The 20,002-nt window shown below is 39.3% G+C and overlaps 1 protein-coding gene and 1 long non-coding RNA gene across 2 annotated transcripts in view; one reads left to right on the forward strand and one right to left on the reverse strand.

Annotated features, from left to right (window-relative positions):
- The first annotated feature begins 1,548 nt into the window (after nucleotides 1-1,548).
- LOC149461533 (uncharacterized) lies at nucleotides 1,549-4,542 on the forward strand. Its single transcript, XR_016312836.1, has 2 exons — nucleotides 1,549-1,652; nucleotides 4,502-4,542. It is a non-coding gene; the product is annotated as an uncharacterized LOC149461533 (long non-coding RNA).
- Nucleotides 4,543-6,525: 1,983 nt separating this feature from the next.
- ABHD4 (abhydrolase domain containing 4, N-acyl phospholipase B) overlaps nucleotides 6,526-20,002 on the reverse strand; it is a 41,967-nt gene continuing 28,490 nt past the window's right edge. The window contains exons 4-7 of the mRNA XM_089678214.1: nucleotides 15,215-15,369; nucleotides 13,416-13,527; nucleotides 11,203-11,389; nucleotides 6,526-8,027 (exon numbers count right to left, since the gene is read on the reverse strand). Of these exons, the coding sequence (XP_089534340.1) occupies nucleotides 7,938-8,027; nucleotides 11,203-11,389; nucleotides 13,416-13,527; nucleotides 15,215-15,369 (544 nt within the window). The 3' untranslated portion in view covers nucleotides 6,526-7,937. The remainder of the gene's footprint in view (nucleotides 8,028-11,202; nucleotides 11,390-13,415; nucleotides 13,528-15,214; nucleotides 15,370-20,002) is intronic.

The raw sequence follows: 20,002 nt of genomic DNA on the forward strand, positions 1-20,002 counted from the left end.
CTAGCCATACAGTATGTATGCATTTATACAATGAATCCACTAGAGGGCAGCAGGTTTAGGTAGCCCAATGAGGAGGGAGTTACAATAGTCAAGGCGAGATATAACAAGGGAGTGAATAAGTTGCTTAGTGATTTCCGAGGTTAGGAATGGGCGTATCTTGGAGATGTTGCGGAGGTAAAGTCTACAAGATTTGGACAGTGATTGGATTTGGGACTGGAAAGACAGATTGGAGTCTAGGATTACACCTAGTACCCTGGCATGAGGGGAGGGACTGATGATTGTGTTATTGATCTTGATGGAGAAGTCAGGGGAGGGGGCACAGGCTGGGGGGAATACTAAGAACTCAGTTTTGGAAAGATTGAGTTTGAAGAAGTGGAGTGATATCCATGCCGATATGTCACTTAGTAGGTTAGTAATGCGAGAGGAGACTGAAGGGGTGAGGTGAGGAGTTGAAAGATAGATTTGTGTGTCATCAGCATAGAGATGGTACTTAAAGCCATGGGAGTTTATCAAGTGACCAAGGGAGGAGGTGTAGATGGAGAAGAGAAGGGGTCCAAGGACAGAATCTTGAGGGACCCCTACAGAAAGAGGGAGTGAAGAGGAAGAGGCAGCATTATAGGTAACGCAGAAGGAACGCTGCGATAGGTAGGAGGAGAACCAGGAGAGAGCAGAGTCTCTGAGGCCAAGAGAGTGGAGTTTTTTTTTGAGGAGGGGATGGTCAACCATATCAAAAGCTGCAGAGAGGTCAAGTAGTAAGAGTACGGAGTAGTGGCCATTGGTTTTAGCAGTTAGTAGATCATTAGTGAGTTTTAGTAGGGCAGTTTCAGTGGAGTGTAGAGAGTGAAAGCCAGACTGTAAAGGGTCAAGAAAGTTGTTGTTGTGAGCTGGGAGCTCAGGCGATTGTAGACTAAGCGTTCTAGGAGTTTAGAGGTAAATGGCAGCAGGGAGATGGGTCTTAAGTTGTTCAGGTTGGTGGGGTCCAGGGAGGGCTTTTTAAGTATGGGAGTGATGTGTGCATGCTTTAGAGGGGAGGGGAAGGCACCAGTACTTATGTATGTGTGCATGTATAATTAGTCCACTAGGTAGCAGCAGGCAGCAACTTACACACATATAAATGTAATGACTAGCCATATGTATGCATTTATACAATTAATCCACTAGGGGGCAGCAGGTTGGAACTCCCAAACAAAATTATCTGTCTTATGTATATGTGCATGTACAATTAGTCCACTAGGTGGCAGCAGGCTGCAAGTCATACATAGATCCCATTTGTAGCCATTTCAAAATACTATAGAAATCCAGTCAGGTTGGTTCATAAGTGTTCTATGTCTATTCTTTTTGAATGCTTCTATAGTCTCAGGAGAAAACTCAATTTTCACAGCAGGAGGTTTCTGGTAAAGACTGCCTGTGAGAGCAGTGGTTTCTTTACAGAGGCCTGACACACATCCCTACCTTGGCGGCAATGTTTATGCTATCTACTGATTGCAGTGCTGTAGTAGTGACAAGGCAAAGAGTGTTTCAGATAACTGTAGTCACTCTACTGTCACACTTCAAAGAAACAACTGACTTAAGCCTACTACCCTACGTTTTATCCCAAGTGTCAGCGGTAGGTTGCCTTGACCCGGCTGATCATGTTTGTGATCACAAACCAGGTAAGAGTGGTTAAAATTCCCTGAAAATGGCACATATGCTGTCAGCATTTAAGAAAAGCATTTAGAGCTTTTTAGCTTTGCAGATGCTAGTTTACTGGCTGTACTAGCTAGAGCTACTAAAATAATACAGACTGGCAGCATATGTATTTCTTTAAAATGTAAAGTACATTCCACACCTAGGTGGAAGATTTCCAGTTTGTTGTTACAACTCCTGCGGGAAATGCTGTAATGTATAATACCGTACTGAGATGCAGATAGTGAAGATGATCTACATATTGCTAATATCTAGTTACATGCAGCTTTCCTTTAAATATAAAACAATGTAACATACATTAAAAAGGGGATTTACTCAAGGGATAAAACTATCATTCTACCACTTTACAAAATTCTGGTTCTGTATGCTGTCCAATTCTGGTCTTTAGTCCTCAGGAAATATGTTCTGGAACTGGAGAGAGTCCAGAGAAGGGCAACAAACCTAATAGGAGGGATGGAGGATCTCAGTTATAAGGAACAATTACAAACATTAAACCTATTCTTCCTGGAAAAGAGACACTTAAAGTATTACTAAACCCACAACAGTAAAATCAATCTGTATATGCAGTAAAACATGCTTCTTATACTCACTGTGGAACCTTAAGGGTTAATCCTCCGCATTGGATAAAATGGCTGTTTGATCCAGACTTCTTCAATCCTCCCCTTTTTCAACTGTCCCCAATCCATCTGCTTTTTTTTTGGGGGGGGGGTGAATGTGATCAGCACAGGGCCAATCAGCACTGTCCAGATAAGGTCAGAGGTCATGAAGCCTCATAGGACAGCCAGAGGAAAATGAAAACTCCTACTACAAGCTTTAACCAGTACTTGCCTGTACACTGATAGAAGTCACAAGACTGCTATAACTACTAATGAGAAAAGGTACTTAGCAGTTCACATTTGCTAAAATAATTCCATTTCCATGTTGTGTGTACTGTGGGAGACCAGATATAGTGAATGCAGGGTCCTGGGTTTAGTAACACTTTAGGAGGAGATATGATAGCAATGTTCAAATATCTAAATGGTGATTCTAGCTTTGGGAGGAAACTATTCAGTCTCAGGTCACTTAGGAAGTCACGGGGCCACTCCATGAAGTTGGATGAGAAGCTGTTTAACCTTCTAGGGGTTTTTTTTCACTGTTTAGAGCAGCAAAGATGTAAACCTCTCTTCTGCAATCAGTGGTGTCAGCGGGAAGTGTCACTAATTCAAAAAACCTTTTAGATGGGCATCTTATTGAACACAATATACAGAGATATGGGAAGTGGTAGAGACATACAGTAGATGCACAGGTTGAACTAGATGGACTGGAGTCTTTATTCAACCTTACCAACTATGAAACATCTTTTTTTCCAACAATTTCCCATGATATGAATGTATTATCCAGTGAGCCCAAGCTGCCTGACGATGAGGAGACAAGTGGGACTGTCCATGACAGTCTGGGCTCATGGGGTGTGGTTGAATGATGCTATATCATTTAGCCTGGAAGTGGGGACTAAGTGGGATTGAAGGAGGACACAGATGGTAACGCTGGAATGTGGAGAGGGTAAAGCAGGGCAAAAAAAAAAAAGTTTCCTAAAAAGCATGTATCTCCTGTTGCAGCTATTGTATTCTGACATCCAGCACCAGCAGCTGTCAGAGTACCTGATGAGCAGTTGTATTTGATTGACTGCAGTCTCTGTTCAGCAGATGGCTTTCTGTCTCACTTCTTCAATATTCAAGATGTATTGGGTGGGAGGGTCAAGACAGGGCCAGATGTGGAGCAATTTCAGCTAGTCCCTAATTAAATTCACATAGTGTATGGCTTAAAGTGGAACTTTAGCCAGGAAATTAAGTCCTGCTGGATCACATCAGGCTGGCCCCTTTTGCAGGTATGCTATGTAAAACATTAAAAATAAATGCCTATACTTTAGGTTTTCCCTGGCCAGGTTAGTATCATTGTAGGTTTAAGTTTTTCCAGGCCAAAGTGAGATCATTGTTGGTTTAGGTTTTCCCCAGCCTGGTTGGTATCATTGTAGGTTTATGTTTTCCCAGACCAAAGTGAGATCATTGTTGGTTTAGGTTTTCCCCAGCCAGGGTGGTATCATTGTAGGTTTGTTTTTCCAGGTCATGGTGGTATCATGGTAGGTTTAGGTTTTCCCAGGCCAAGGTGGTGTCTTTGTAGGTATAGGTTTTCCCAGGCCAAGGTGGTGTCTTTGTAGGTATAGGTATTCCCAGGCCAGGGTTTTTATCATTATAGGTTTAAGTATTTCCACATCATCTACCTTCCCTTTTTATACAGTCAGTTGAAGAAGATGCTTCAGCATATATCATGGCTGACATAATACTCATCTGAAATGTTTCATGAGTGTAAGATCTTTTACTTTTAGAGTGGATTTCTGATAGTGGTAATTAATTCAGATTTACAAAATGATCAACACATTATTCATTGTTACAAGATTTTATTAAAATAGAAAAAACAATATAAAGTTAGTTGAAACTATACAATGCACCAAGATGCTGGAAGATTATGAAAACCGTTTTTTCCTCATCATAATGTAAATATTACAAACAGTCCAATAACATTATGTTCTTAATGAGATAACCTTACACAGACCTTCTTGATTACTACAAATGGACAATCTATAACAGTAAAATTAGTCTATGATTAAGGATAAAACATAAAACTCAAAATGTTGTTGAAAACATTTTCCTGTTTTTATTTCTGTAAGTGGTTTTTCATTAAATATATATATTATTATAAACCATATAATGTATTCAAATTACAATTCACTTTTATAGTAGTCATTTTATTATTTGTTTCTTCTCTTCTTACTCTTTAGCACTGGAAACTGGATTAAATGTGACAAAAAAAAAAGACAAACTACGTCAATCAATTACATGAAACACAACAGGCAGTAAATGTTAACAGGAGAAGGCACCAGTTATTCAGTGAAAACATATGCTATAATAACCTCCAAAGTTTGGATCCTGCCAAAGTTTTTTTTTTTTAAGCTAGTACATTTACTTAACTCTAAACTTGAACTTTGCAAGGGGCAGTGTCCTATATTTAACAGTGCCCATTGCAACAACTTTGTGCTTTATCTATTGACTTGAAGGCAATCAGATATCAGCTTTCACTACTTTTTCATAGATAGGCCAATGAAAGAAGATTTCCATTTGCTATTTCAATAGCAGTTATCAGTGCCATTGAATAAATCCATATGATACAAGTCTAAAACATACAACAAGAAAAAGTAAAATTTTTTTAACATACCAGTGTCTGAAGTCTTTGTACTAACATACTGTAAGGCTGGTCAGCTTTTTGCGTCTTGTTTTTCTAATTTTACTACAATTGAGAACTAATCAGATGTTGTACAACTAGTTCTACTGATTTGATAAAATGCAAGGTCTGCTTAATCAATGTGAGCCCCATTGTAAACTCAATTTGTTTACATTATAAAAAAAAAAAAAACCACTGTAGGTAAAAAAAAAATAAATTTTTTTTTAAAATATACTCACCATTCCCTCAGCTTTCAACCGCACTGCCTAGGCTGGCACACTTGGCAAGATCCTGTGGATTACCGAGTAGCCAAAACCTTGGGAGAAGAAGCTCCTTGCACTGTGCTGTTGTGTCATCAGATGTTGGCTACTCTGCATGTCCTGGGATCTCGCAAGGAACATAGTAAGTTATTTGTTTTTGCCTATATTTTTTTTTTTTTTTTTTTTTTTTACACAGCAAGGTTTAGTACATTTTTTTTTTCAGCGAAGACCCTTTTAATGTTAAAGGTAGTAGTGGCACCTGTGCTCTGCCACAAAAAACTAACACCCACAAATTTGGCTCCTGAGTGGAGAATAGCATAGTGTGGAGAGAATAGACAAAGAAATTTGTTACAAAATGGTAAAACATAAAGGTGCGGTACTTCATATAACCAAAATGTTTATGGAAAAGAAGTGAAATAAATTGAAAGTCCAATTCACATATAGTGGAAATATAATATAAAATAAGCCCCTCTTCACTGGGACACCAGTAAAGAGGGGCTTATTTTATATTCTAATTTCCACTATATGTGAATTGGACTTTCAATTTATTTCACTTCTTTTCCATAAACATTTTGGTTATATGAAGCGCTGCACCTTTAGGTTTTTCTATTTTATGTATTGTTGCCTGCAATATTGTGGTGGCTGCTCATGTTTTATTGATATATTTATGTTAGGCAGTCACATATACACCAGAGCGCAGAATTCTTAAGGTATTTTTTAATTTTTATGTTACAAAATGATTGTGTTTCTCAGGACAATACCAGGTATTTTGTCTACCTAGAATTAATTTTAAATGCATCACAAGAGTACTTATTTAAGTCAGTTATTCTTAAGAATATTCAATCCTAGTACTGCATATCACTTATGTGACAGGTAAGGGAGTAGATGGAAGATGAGTTGTTAATAAATGGAAGTGTTATATTTGGACTATTATTTTCATCTCCAAGCCACTCTGTGAAAGTACAATGCCAGATATTAAGGTGTGCAGTGTTTGCTAAAACAAGCTACAGTGCGGTACAGAGGTAGAAAGTTAAGAACATGGTTACAGGACAATCAAGCAGTAGGCAAACAGATCAGAAGTCAATTGGTAGGTGCACTTTACTAATTATATTTTTAGTAGGTGTGTCCATCCAATTTCATACATCCTAGCTACAGCTTTCAGATAGCAAAAGGACTTGAAAGCAAAGAGTCCACCAGTGGCCCATCTTGCTGCTCAATCTAGAAATGGTTGCTTGCTTGGACCATTCAACTGAAGGTGGGATGGCAGTGGGGTAGAAAAAAAAAAAAAAAAAACGGATCCTAAAAATGCTAAAGAAGGAAATGATATATAGTATACAAGCCTTTATTTGTGCATTAATGACAACTAATTTTAGCTTCTTTTCGGCCTAATTAGCACTTTACTAGGCCTCCCTCATAAATCTCATTAAAGTCTCTCTAATCCCCTAATATCACACTATGATCACTCCTCCACAGTATCTATGGAAGTACCAAGATGGACTTCAAACATTTTTGCCTTTGTTCACCTCCATAACATGCAAGGTGATGGGATTAAACGTTTACAGCATAGATAACATACGTTTGGTTCAGTTCCTATGAAGTGGCAAAGACACTGCATTTTTACAAGATCAACAGATATTATTGTACCAATGCAGTCCACACATCTAAGAGCTGGTAAACTGCAATATATTAAACATTTGTTGACAACACTGTTCCTCTACCATAAAAGGAACTATAGTAGAGAACAGAATTCAATATCACATACATAAAACATTTGTGGAAAACTCCTCAGTTCCTCTCCTTGTAGTGTCTGGTTCTGTTATATACCTATACACATATAGGAACCAAATTGATTTTTGTTCACTGAAGTTAAATCAGTGAATGGTAAATTCTTAATTGTTGTCAATTATTGACTTTTATTGACCTCAAATGAATTTCAGAAAGACTTCATGTCTTTTTTTTGGCATAATGTTAAAGAAGACGATGCAACATCTCATACAACTTATACAGATCTAATTAGAACTACATGTGCTCATTGTTGTGAACATAAAACATACCACAGATTACACAAAGCGACAAGTTTACCATAATCTGTTCTGTCAAGTACAATAAAAGGAACACAGGATGTATCACTATGATTGATCTGGATATTACTTTAACATATAACAGATTCTTTGCACATTAGAGAGGTAGTACTGGCAATATCAAGCATGTAATCCACAGGTTTCTGAAAAGTACATCCCATTACACATTTAGGGGTCCTCTCCTTTGCCAACGCCAATGTTAGCTTCCAATGCATGTGCAAAGTCATCCTACTAGAATGCCTACTCAGTGCTTGTTTTTGATTCGAGCCTGTATATATAAAAAAGACACACTGCCCTATTTGTGCATCTTAAGTGTTGGACAGATTTGGCACATTAAGGTCAAACATTCATTGCTTTGAGTCCTTCTATATTCAAACATGTGTGAATGACAAACTTCCAATATAAAGTATAAAAAAGACAAAGTTTGTTTAACTGTTTTTAACAGTTGGTGCTCCAATTGCAAGAACATCATCAGGCATACAGTTGGTGAATAGCACCTGGAGAGGGCGCCATGCGCTGCTGTGGCACTGTGGGAGTAAAAGAAGGGCTCTAAAGAGTAAAGCTCAAATGTGAGCCATTATTGGTGTTTTTAGATTAGTAAATCTGGTTCATACACCAGGATCTTTTCCTTATTTCTGGATAACACAGGGTACTCTCAATCCACCGCATCACAAATCTCGTCCACCACTTCATTGAAGATACTTGGCTGATCTGCATATACATGATGAGAGGCACCTTTGATGGCCTGAGGATAAGAAAATGTTACAGTGAGGTTTTAAAAATATAAAACTAAAGATCTCATGTAGGCAGCAACAGAAATCGTGTATAAATGATCATATTTTCATTGACTACACAGAAGATAGGAGGTGACAAGTGTAGAAAAGCCCAGTTGTTTAGTGCTTTGGTTCCCATGCCTTTCCTCAACTATCCAAAAGCTGAGGTGTTCATGTCTCCGCAAAGCTATTTATCTAGGTCAGTGGATATCCCAAAAAAACGATCCTTTGCAGGAACCTGCTGACTTGCTTGGGAAACTCTTCTATAGGCCAATATAATATGAAGACATTAACATCTAGGCTTTGTTGACATAACTGGATAGGTTCCAATTTCTCACTGTGCAGAACTGAACACTTGGAACTAAACAACCACAATGACAGGCACTGTCTATGGACCTCCCCCCATGCATCCCCCCCCACCATACAGGGATTATTCATAGAATACGGTCAGGTGACACGCATTACAGGAGAGGTCCCATAGGTGGGATTGTCACTGTAGTTTTGTGACAATAAACCTGTACCTATGTGATGTCAGAGTGCAGCTGCTCCTTCCCAGTATATGTTTGGAGCATCTTTTCAGGACAGCCATGTTTTTTTTTCCCATTAAAAACTACAAATTTTGGTGCAGCAATTCTTCCAACATATAGAAGAACTTGAGAAATGTAACAGTTGAACTCCTGATGTATTTACAATTCAAATATGTGCAATACCTTTAAGACTGCTCAAGAAACTTGTAAAAAAAAAAAAAAAAAAAAAAAAAAAAAAAAAAAAGGAAGGAGTGCTTTGAACTATGGTACTATGATCATGGGAAGCCATGTTTGATCACATGAGCACTGACCCTCCATAATGTCTCCAGTGTACTGGCATTTTTGTACCACTGCTGTATTATCTATGTAAACAAAGCATTATTATTGAAGTGTATGAAACCTCTTACAATACATTTCTCTCCAATAGTCTGTTAAATATACAGTTGAAAGCATTTCATTATATCTGTTTGACAAGAGCAAAAACCAAAAAAATGGACGTTCATCCAGCCAGAAAACTTGTGAGCTGATAACTTCCAGTGCTCTCTTCCTCTGTGAACACTTATTAGTTAGCATTGTTCTCAGCTATATCTGTTGACTACAAAACACCTCTTCCTATGTCCTAACACATTCACTTCTAAGGGTGCTTCTCCTAGGTACAGTATGGTTGTCAACCTAGAAGAGGAAGTGTCTTCCTGGCAGGATCACCAGGTAAAAAAAAAAGTGTAAAAAAAAAAAAAGTAACCTAATTTATCCATCACATCTAAGCTGAAATGTATTAAATTTTTGTTGTTGGGTTTAGATACAAATTAAAGCCAACTCAATGAAAAAAAAAATGCAACATTCTTCACCCCCTTCCTGGACTGCAAGAGTTAATTGCTTCTTATGTCTAGGGGTATAGGATTAAGCAGTACATACGTACCTTATTCTTCATTCCAGGAGACTCCCACCCACACTGCAACCAGTCCCCAGTAGCCCCTCTGTAAATGGTTCTGGTCACACTCCAGTCTCCAAAATTTACAATACAGGGTTAATTTTGTGTTGTATGCAGTGTCGGGCAAGGCCATCCAGCACAAAGATGCCAAACTGTACCCCCCCACCGTCCCATTCATGATGTGCAAGCTTATGGAATGCGCAACCTGCACCTCCTCCTAGCTCTCTCTTCACTGCTCCCAGCACTGGGCTGACAAGAGTAGCGATGCTACAATACAGGGTTAATTTTGTGTTGTACGCAGTGCCGGGCAAGGCCATCCAGCACAAAGATGCCAAACTGTACCCCCCCCCCCTTCCCATTCATGATGTGCAAGCTTAGGGAATGTGCAATCTGCATCTCCTCCTAGCCCTCTCTTCACTGCTCCCAGCACTGGGCTGACAAGAGTAGCTATGCTGCGGTCTCTACTCCCGCTAGCCTTGCAACAGAAGGAACTCAGCACAGGGTGCCCCCATTCCTGCAATAAACTACTGCACCCAAGGCAGCCGACCCTCCTGCTTGTCCGAGCCCTTATTGTGATAACACAGAGCAACATTGGAGCCGGCTGGAGCGGGGAGATAGGCAAGTAACACTGCCTGTTCAGAAATCATGTAAACAAGCCTAGTAATTAACTCTCAAAGTGTGAGAGGGGGTTTGCTTATGGGTCAGGCAATGCAAGGGTGGATTTTTATTTTTTATGTTCACAGAGTTGGGGTTTAGGTATAGTATATGTGGGTCTGTGAGCTACTACCACGTGAACAAAGAAGCATTTGCACTCCAAAGCTCAATACATCTGGTTACAGCATGTATAGTGGCAACTTCATGCCCATGAAAACCTGTTGTACGTTCCCCGTATTGTACAAGAACATGGAGGTAACATTCAAACATTCAGTTTTCAGTTGTGCTGAAAGATGCGTTCAAATGGCCAATGCTTCTGTTGTGTCCTATCAGATGCAACCTCTGCCAACTTTAGTAGGTTTGATCAATCCTAAAGCGTAATCATAAATTAGTTACAGCTTTTCCAAGATAAAAAAAAATATATGTTGTGCTTGCATAGCCAGTCTACATAGGACAAATAGATAATCTACTGTTCAAGGATGGCCCAGCTCACAGATGCACGCAGACAGGTCTCAGCTCTTGGCGATACACAAAAGGCTAATTAGAAAATACTGCACTCGCCAAACTATTCTTACATTTATTGAAATCTCATGCAGAGACAGGAACCTGCAATTACTCCAGTCTCTGCCTACATATTTTAATAAAGACATTAAGAACAGCTCAGGGAGTGCAGCATTTTAGTAGTAGTAGAACAAAATTATAGACTAAAATCCTAGTAACCAAAATGGTAAAGCGTATTTAAAACCAAGAACAAAAATTTAATATATTGGAGTTTACCAGTCCTTAGAAAGAAAACAGAACATGCCAAAAAAATAAATGGGGTTGAGTTACTACATCCGGAGAGTGCAAGGTCTGGTGCAGCTGTGCATGGTAGCAAATCAGCTCCTAATTTCAGCTTTGAAACTAAAACCTGGAAGCCGATTGGTTTCTATGCAGAGCTGCAGCAGATTTTGTACGCTCCAGTTTTAGTAAATCAACCCCAAAATATCAGTTATTTTAACTTCTAGACAGAATCCACCCTTTTCAAGCTCTTACCAGCGTTTGCACATAAGAGTCAGGTCGTAGCCGTTTGGCCTTTTCCCCCGTGCTGCTATCAATCCAGGTCTCTGCCCCATAGATGAATGTGATGGGAAGGGTTTTAGGAAGCGAATCAAGACGAGGCAACATTGGTCGCTTAGCCCAGCCAAATCTCTCCATCATGGTCTTGAAAGCACTTTCACCGCTAACAGGAACATAAAAGGAAAAGTTAATGATAAGTTTACACCACGTGCAAAAGATAAATGGCAAATAATTCAGCTATTTTTTAAGTGCCAACCAACTTTATAATGTTTAATAAAAACTGAATCAACTATGTAAACATAATTGATGGTTTTGCCAACAAGAGCAAAATCTACGTCTGGTTTGTAATTGCACCATATACTGCATGTGCATGGGCTGCAACAGAAACACTGTATAAATGCCAAGGTCCTTCTCTGATGGCACAACATGAGTTTCCCTTACTTGCTTATCTTAATGCAAGTCTATGCACACTCCTTCCATGAGACTCATTAGACGTTATTGAACTATTCACTTACAGCTGTTGAATGGCAATGTATAGTATGGCAGGCAATACATTCTCCAGGCACTGCTTGTCTGCATGTGCGAAAACCCAGCTTATGTCTATTGTCCAGGTACATGCATATATGCACTTGTGCGTTAGCATGCATGGACTGACTTACACAAGAATCGGTCTGCTTTAAAGGATACAGAGTCATAATAGTCATAGATGGTTAGGAATTTGGCAGGTAGGGACCGGACAAATTTTGATCCATGTGTGACCAGGGGCATTTCTACTGTGAGGCAAACAAGAAGTTTGCCTAGGGTTGCAATTTTTAGGGGGCGCACCGCACCCCAGAAGAAGGGACCTGGCGAGCAGAGCCATGCAGGGCCACCATCAGAGGGGTACCACCAGCACTCCTGTAAGTGGCTCGGACAGCAGAAGGATCGGTGTGGTGGGGGAGACCAATTGTAGAAGGACGCACTGTGTATCTCTCCCTCCAGCAGCTGAAAGATGGTTTGAGGTTTCTCCCTCCCGTTGGCTTTCTGCTGCTGGAGGGAGAGACAGACCTGGCCGGCTGAGCTTCTTCCCCCGCTCACACTCAGAGCCAGGACCAGGGAAAGCCTGGAGCAGGGAGAGGAGAAGTGTCGGAGAGGAAAGAGCACGGAAGAGGTGAGCTGTGATGTGTTCTCTGGGCTCTCCCTCCTGTCGTCCATGCATCACTGATAGATCGTATGGGACTGCGCACACACAGTATGATTATCATCCCCTGCCCACATTTCCTACTGCACAGAGATCAGCAACCCTTTGAGGAGGTGTATGTGTGCGTGTGTGTGTGTGGGATGGGGGGAGGGGATAATCATAGTGTGTGTGTGCAGTCCCATATGATCTGAGAGAGAAAAGAGAGAGAGAGGGAGGGAAGAGAAAGAGAGGGAAGAGAAAGAGAGAGAGGGAGGGAAGAGAAAGAGAGAGAGGGAAGAGAAAGAGAGAGAGGGAGGGAGGGAAGAGAAAGAGAGGGAATCATATATACATACACACACGTATTGAACTCTCTTGCTTTCTCAAAATCTAAATAGACCACTGTGTGTGACCGTCCCCATTCAACAGAAGTTAATCCTCGGATTGACTTCTGCCGAGCTGCAGCCGCTGATCAGTGTATTCTGATGCTGGCTGAACAAAAAAAATAAATAAATAAAATATGAATGATCTATGGCCAGCTTTAGGAATCCTGAATTACACAATACTCCCCATTTACCTGACAGAGGAATTTTATTCCAATTTGTGTGGTACTGGCCCGTTTCCTAGAACTTACCATCCCTTACTTGTCCTGGGCTTTCCTCCCGATTCCTGAAGTCGGCCTCCTCCCTTAACCCTGACTTGACTAATAGTACCTGAACTCTGGCCTTAAACCTCTATTATAAAGATTCAAGCTGCCTCCACCTTGTCATGCCCTCCTTTCTACTTCAGTTATCACCAGGTCAAATGACAGGAGGTTTAATTTGCTATATATTTTATGCAGTAGTTCAGCAAAGTGCATTATCTCACATCTCTAGTGAAGCACCATACAAACTACATACTCTGAAGTGTAATCATAAAAACATGAAACAGCAGGTGTCTAAAACAAGCAAAAATATGTAAAAATGGCAGGCAAAATTCTACAATTAGTATTATAGAATAACTTACTAAAATAAATCTGGTCAATTCATCCTACCTTGGTGTCTGAGCATTGCAGTGGTAAATGTATTCCATTATGGTGTCATCCTCAAAGAACTCCTCAAATTTCCTTTTCAAGTCTGGACGAAATCTTTGCACCAATCTGGGCCCTGGTAATGAACAGTTATACTGCTGAATTTTTGTTTTGCAATACTCTTATTTAAGTTTTACAAATACAGATAATATAAGAAAAGAAAAAAAAAGGAGGATAACACTGGCAACAATATACCTCCAATACAGTAAATAAAAGGATTAAGTATGAGGAAGCAGATGTAAGCTGGTATGAACAAATGGTCCATTACATAGTCTAATTGTAGGCTCGTTACCAGGACACTTAATTTATACCATTCGGTCCATATTTTCCACAGCTGAACAAAAGTATGACTTGTCGAAGAATATATCTAAAGTGAGTACTCGTAGGTGTGGTTTTTTGTACTAGCAGTTACGTCAGATGAGTTAGGAACCAATGTGGTCTTCCAATTTCTGAGTATAATGGTACATGCCATTAGTAGAATGAGTGACAACAGAGCGGAACATAGCTGGGCATCTGTCAATACCGATGTTGACAAGAGCTGGGTGAGGTGAATTTAGAACCCCCTTGAATCTGTTGAGGCAGTCCCATAGAATGTGCAATAAATGACCCATTTGTCCAGGGTTGGCCTCCTTTCAAGGAACCAACGTGGTCTTTCGATTTCTGAGTATAATGGTACATGCCGTTAGTAAAATGTGTGTGACAACAGAGCGGAACATAGCTGGGCATTTGTCAATACCGATGTGGACAAGAGCTGGGTGAGGAGAATTTAGAACCGCCTTGAATCTGTTGAGGCAGTCCCATAGAATGTGCAATAAATGACCCATTTGTCCAGGGTTGGCCTCCTTTCAAGGCCAAAAAATAACATCTTCTGGCAATCATTGCTTACACATGCTTTCTTCACCAACATCATTCTCTGAATTTACGAAAGTAAGAGAAAGATTTGATTGAATTCATATGTTCCTGTCTTTGAATGTATGAAAGGATACGTTTTTTGTCTGTACCTAAAAAGGACCATAAAACCGATTCTGCTGATTTTTCCAGTGCAGAATTAGTGTATCCCTAAATCTCATACCAACATATATATCAAAAACAGGACATGGTATCTGCACTTGCTTATAGGAGATGCGACCTGTAGTCTGCATGCCTGAAATTTCCAAAGTCCTTCTCTAATGTTACATAAAAGTGAGATTAAAAATTACATCCTTATTTTAAAAAAATTAAATCAATACACATCCACTACTTAATGGCCCTGTAATCTATTTTTCAGGAAGTAGTTTCTTGGGTACAGAAAGTCTATGTTCCTACATACAGTGGAACCATGGAGAATAAATGTACCTTTCCTCTATCAGGAAGTTGGATTGCAGCAGCAAAACATAAATAAATACATAAATGGTATTCGGAGATGGGGAAGCTTAAAGCAATCAAAGGTTTTTTTCTGAGTTAAGAATTCATACCTGAATAGATTTTAGTGTCACTTAAAAATATGTCCACTGCTATTATTCAGCGCAATTAAATCGCTCTACCAAAGTCCACTTCTATTATTCAGCACAACAAGTATGAATGGATGTGTATCTGGAATGTACTACCTGAAAATATTAGTTTTTCCATGCAAGTTTGCTTTTCTGGCATGACCCCTTTTCACATAGCTTAATAAAATGATTCAGCATATAGCTTTTGCATCTCAATAGATGTAGTCAAATGCTGGATTGACTGCATCTATTGGTAGGACAACTAGTATGTAGATATTATTGGTAGGCACTCACCCCAAGGTCCCGCTGCTCTTACAACAGCCAAAGGATTGGATCGTCCAAGAACTGCAGCAATAGCTTTTACCCATGCTGGAGGAGAACGCACCTCACTGGGGTCTGTTGGCAAAGCTGGGAATCCCCATGGATCAACAAGAATGAGATGTTTCACTCTGAAATTTGTGAAATAAACAGATTTAAAATGTACATATGAGCAAGAATTTCTTCAATGGCATGAAAATCAGTAACAGAAACAATCCACAAAAATGGCAAATATATACAGTATAGTTACATACAGTAGTTGACAAAATTGGATAAAGACACCAGTCCAACCTGAAATATTAATACTAACTTTCTGTAATGTCAGAGATTTAGATTTTAAAAAGTTAAGAGATTGTAAAGATATGGTGATTTGTCCAGGTGACAAGGGGCGGGGGCATAGTGGTCTTGAAGAAGGAAGCTTATGTGGCAGTGATTAATAGATTGCTATCTGACAGAGACATCTATGCCCCCCTTCCTAAAATTAGTTTGAATGTGGAATGGAATATTAATAGGTTTTTCAAGAACCGTGAACATATCCCATTTGTTGCTTACATTTTTTATATGAAATCCTCCTACTGTAGTTTTTACCTAATATTTTTTATTTGGTACAATAGCTTAATCACGTAATCAACCCTATGAAATCCTTCTATTAGGTATTATATGTATGGATTTGACCTCTCCTCTTTTTTTATTTCATGTAATTATTTTAATGATGTATTTTATTTTATAATTTTTTGAGCATGCTGTATGAATTAAATTTTTTTCTCATATGTAGTGTAATGGTTCTATATGTAAATCAGTTTATTTCCTCTTTTTAGGGGATTTGTATATGAATGTGTCATTATGGCATGCTGATAGTTTTAAATAAATATCTTTTATTTTTAGCTTCATCCACTTTTTAGCCACAAGATAGAACAATTTCTCACTTACCATCATGTGGCGAAGCTGTGCTGTCATGCAAGTGTCAATCTGTGCTGATTGCAGTTAGCAAGTTTTAAATTTAGTAGCAGCGCGATGGCTCCCGTCCAGCCTACATCCCCCCCCCCCCCCACGAAGACGTTTCCAACTAAATATGCAGGGTGCAACTTGTACATGATGCTATCATGCACCAGTGCCAGTAAGAGCTGGCATTTTTTTGTTTGCCTCATACCGCGGCAATAGCAGACTGATGGCTGTGATTTCACACTGTCCATTATTAGGTGTGATTGTACCACATTACATCTTTTTTGGATAAATAAAAGGCTCACATTTTTAAGGAGTATATTTTTTTTCTTTGGCATCTATCTTCATGATCGGAAGCGTGTTGCTTGTTCCTGCACTGGGAGCCATTGAAGAAATATAAAATCAAAGCCTGCACGTTTATGTGCGATTAAGTTCACAGAAGAGAAGACTTGTTCATATATGGATTGTCATGGATTTTCACATTCAATTTAATATTGTATGTTATTTTTGACATTTTAGCGCACCTGTTTTTTATTTAATACTAAATGTAATACTTGAAGTGGTATTAAACCCAAAGGCAAATATTTATTGTATTGCAACTTACCAATCATTAGATTATTTGGATTCATTAGTTTTATTTTCTTAGGCTTTTCTCCTCTCTGTTTTAACCTGGTGATCTGGCGAGTAATACTATCCTCCTCTATTAGAGTGCCCTTACTCTGGATGAAGGAGCAACAGAGACACCTTGTGACAGCAGCATTGATAGTCTGGAGGGAGGGAAGTACTAGATGTACTAGCAGATTTAGATACACTAAGGCAAACTCTAGCTAACACTTTCTAAGCAGTCACAGCAACTGTTTTTTTTTCCTTTTGGGAAAAAGGTTTTACATAAATTAATAAAAGCTGTCCACTGTAGGCATGCCCGTCAGTGGTAAGTGGTTTGTTTCAACACTTTAACTGCCACATTTGCAGGACAGCTTGCTCTGTTAAAAAATAAAAAGACTTACTGGCAGTATCACCTGGTGGAATTGGTAAGCTGCAATACAATAAATATTTGCCTTTGGGTTTAATACTGCTGTAATAAAAAGGATATAATGCATAATCTGTATCTTTGATATAGAATAATAAAAATGCTAACACCATTCAATAATGGTGTCAGAATACTTGTGAAAGTCAGGTATTTTTCTACTCTACTGTGCCCCCCCAAGAACTTGAGTAGGCCAGAAGGTAGTTCAAAATCCTTAATACAGCTACTTTCTAAAACAAAAACCAAAGCAACAAAAAACAAACAAAAAAGGATTGAATGCATCACAGGCATTTGTGTGTTCAATATATGTTTGCATCATGGGTTACCTCCAGGGGCTGACACAATCTACAAACTGAAAAGCTATTTGCCCCCCACACTGGCCCTGTAGCATGTGTACTAGGGACATTAGATTATGAACCTGTGTGAGGGCAGGACCTGCTGTGAAGCATTTATGTACTCTGTCATGTGCCGAGTACTATGTTGGCGCTATATAAATACTGCAAATAAAGTTCTCACAATTGCCTCTTATATAGATAAAAGCTTTTAAACTTTAGGCAGAAGTAGATTTTAGGATAATATGCGAGCTGTAAGATCACAAGTAACTGAATCCTAAAATTGCTTAATAACTATGCCAAGTATGAATGGGTGTCTACTAAATTCTAATTTACATCCCATTCAGATCTGTTCATTTTTAATTTTTTTTAATAAATGTAAACATGACAACATACATTGACATGCAATTTAGATGTGTTCATTGATTTGAATAGATAACTCATCTGGGGGGGGATAAATGTGAATGTACCCCAATATTTTTTAAAAAGGGGTTGTAAGGGCTGCAGAATTTAACTACTGTATATGGAAATACATTAGCTGCAGTATGCACAAATAAGAGTCTCCAATATGGTCATTCTGAAATGAAGGCAGAACAGGAACCTTTATTTATGAAGGTTCTTTACAACAAATAGTAATGTGGTACTGTGCACTGCATAGTCAGAAGGCATCGGTGTGCCTGTAGTTTAAGTGTATGTTCTATGCTCCTTTTCAGTCAGAAGAAACTAGGCTGACCTGAACGAACAGCTTAAGCCCCGGGTCACACTGATTCGGTGCGGGAAACAGCGATGACCGGATAGAAATCGCACCATGTTCTGCAATCTGCTGCGGGCTTCAATGAAAAGTTAAAGACATCCAAAAGCAGGTCACAAATGTAGTGTGTTTGCCTGAACGTGATCACATGGGTATAAACACCCATGCGATCCAGTTCCAGTGTGAACAAAAAAAAGCCGCTTGCACCATTTTGATTCAGATGTGGTGCGATTTGAGCCACTAAAAAAAATGAATGGGTGCAAATTGCACCACACAAAATTGCATGTGATTTGCACAGGTAAGTGGTGCAATTCAGTGTGAACCTAGGCTAGGGGCCATATTACACTAGTAATTGTGTTGCTTGTGACAACTTGCCACCAACAGAACAACAAGCATCAAAGTAATTTCTACTATGGCGTTGCTCCCTCACTGGCCAAAAGCAGTGGGCTGTTGCTCAGTCGCCAGCTGTGAAGCAACATCCACTAGATAAAAGTTAGATACATCATGATACAATAAATACATAGAATTCTATACTCTAGCAGCACCTATTAAATGATATAGGTATGTATATGAGTGTATTTATTTTGTATGTATATGAGTGTATTTATTTTGTAACTATACACTTACTGGCCACTTTATTAGGTACACTTGAACAATTGCTTGGTAACACAACTTGCTAATGAGCCAATCACATGGCATTTAGGCATGTAGGCATGGTGGAGACGACTTGCTGAAGTTCAAACTGACCGTCTGAATGAGGAAGAAAGGGGATTTAAGTGACTTTGAATGTGACATTCTTGTTGGTGCCAGACAGGCTGGTCTGAGTATTTAAAGACTGCTGATCTACTGGGATTTTCACGCACAACCATCTCTAGGGTTTACTGAGAATGGTCAGAAAAAGAGAAAATATCCAGTGAGCGGCAGTTGTGTCGACAAAAATGCCTTGTTAATGTCGGAGGAGAATAGCCAGACTGGTTGCTGTGACATTCGGATGGTAGGGTCAGAATTTGGCATAAACAACATGAAAGCATGGATCCATCCTGCCTTGTATCAATGGTTCAGGATGCTGGTGGTGGTGTAATGGTGTGGGCGATATTTTTTTTGGCACTAGCAAGGTGTACCCAATAAAGTGGCTTTTGGCTAGCCCTATTCTTCCCTTTAGGAGTGCAATGTAAGCTGTACACACACTTGAGCAGTGGATGACTCTACTTCTTGAGAAATAGCCATCCATTACCAGTTGGACAGTTTCCACTACATTATACCCAAGCAGAAGTGTTTAGTTTGGCTCTCGGTCTTGCTTACAGAAAACACTGTAACAGAAGGTTATGTACCACCATCAAGTAGCTCCCTGAAAATGGTTTGCTTTGTTTTTAATAACCTTGAAGCGTTTTTTATTTCCATCTAGTAGATTTATCAATGTCATTTTGATGAAATTTCAACATTCTGAAGAATGTGGATTTTCACTCCATATCTTTACACAAAGTCTACTCATAAACGTTAGTGTACCAACATGTCCAAGTTCATTCAGCAGCAATATGGTAAGTAGCATATTTGAATTCCAGAGGTTCACACTACTGATTACTGGACAATGGCATGGTAACAATTTCTGTACTGCTTACTGTGATTTTCCCAAAAGTTGACAGATTCACTTTAACTAGTTGCCGTCCGCAGATAGCCGAATGACGGCTGCACTGCGGCCGGCCAGTTCTGGG

This window comes from Staurois parvus, unplaced genomic scaffold (genome assembly GCF_062004578.1).
Source record: "Staurois parvus isolate SC_StPar_1 unplaced genomic scaffold, SC_StPar_1.0 ptg000199l, whole genome shotgun sequence".
NCBI lineage: Eukaryota > Metazoa > Chordata > Amphibia > Anura > Ranidae > Staurois > Staurois parvus.